This window comes from Hibiscus syriacus, unplaced genomic scaffold (assembly GCF_006381635.1).
Source record: "Hibiscus syriacus cultivar Baekdansim isolate YM2019G1 unplaced genomic scaffold, ASM638163v2 tig00116976_pilon, whole genome shotgun sequence".
Classification (NCBI taxonomy): Eukaryota; Viridiplantae; Streptophyta; class Magnoliopsida; order Malvales; family Malvaceae; genus Hibiscus; species Hibiscus syriacus.
This window is the reverse complement of record NW_024063500.1, coordinates 1,128,854-1,129,864: the sequence shown is the minus strand read 5'-3', so window position 1 is coordinate 1,129,864 and position 1,011 is coordinate 1,128,854. Positions and strand designations below refer to the sequence as shown.

The 1,011-nt window shown below is 38.6% G+C and overlaps 1 protein-coding gene across 1 annotated transcript; it reads right to left on the bottom strand.

Moving 5' to 3' along the window:
- Positions 1-322: 322 nt before the first annotated feature.
- Positions 323-703, bottom strand: LOC120192699 (secreted RxLR effector protein 161-like). The gene has a single exon (XM_039195433.1). It carries the CDS (start codon positions 701-703, stop codon positions 323-325), a length of 381 nt encoding a protein of 126 aa, XP_039051364.1.
- Positions 704-1,011: the final 308 nt, after the last annotated feature.

Genomic DNA, 1,011 nt, shown 5'->3' with positions numbered 1-1,011 from the left:
TTTGTAAGGTTACTCTTTGTCCTCAAAAGAAAGACAAATTAGTGAATTTGTGGAAAATCCTTAGTGTGGATAGCTAAGGTAGTGGACGTAGACTTTGATTGAGAAAGTCGAACCACTCTAAATCGCTGTGCAAATCTTTTCAATTTTCTGCAAAAGCTTCCACCGAAATTTTAATTGCCAATTCACCCCCTCTTGGCCGATTCCGTCGATCGATTAACTCAACATCTTTAACCACACACATTGCTTGGCAAGTGCACGCTGTTGCGGCTATGTATTATGCTTCACATGTTGAAAGAGCTACCATTTGTTGCTTCTTTGATGACTATGAAAATGATGCAGAGCCGATATGAAATAGATATCCAGTTGTGCTTTTCCGATCGTCTAAGTCTCCCCCATAATCACTATCAGAATAACCAATCAGCTTCGAATTTTCTGATCGTGTGTAGAATAAGCCATGACCTGTTGTACCTTTGACATATCTGAGGATTCTTTTTGCTGCAATCCAATGATCTTGCTTCGGATTCTCCATGAATCTGGTTACCAATCTCACAGCGTATGTTATGTCTGGTCGTGTGATAGTCAGATACCTTAGCCTTCCAATGATGCTTTTAAACAACGTCGGATTCACTTGCTCTCTTGTTGAATTCACACTTAATTTGAAGTCTGGTTCTGCTGGAGTGGCTACCGACTTGCAATCTTCCATTTCTGAATTTTTTTAAAATTTCTTATACATACTTATTTAGTCATAGCTTTCTTAAAATCATTGAACATACCTGGATTATTTCCTGTGAAAATCATGTCGTCCACATATAAGCACACGATCATGATATCACCGTCTTCATTTTTCTTTGTGTATAAAACATGCTCGTATGGACTCTTCATGAACCCATTTCTCTGGAAATATTCATCAATTCTCGTGTTCCATGCTCTCGGGGCTTGCTTCAGACCATATAGAGTTTTCTTCAATCGATAAACTTTGTCTTCATGTCCCTTTTTAATGTATCCAGGTGG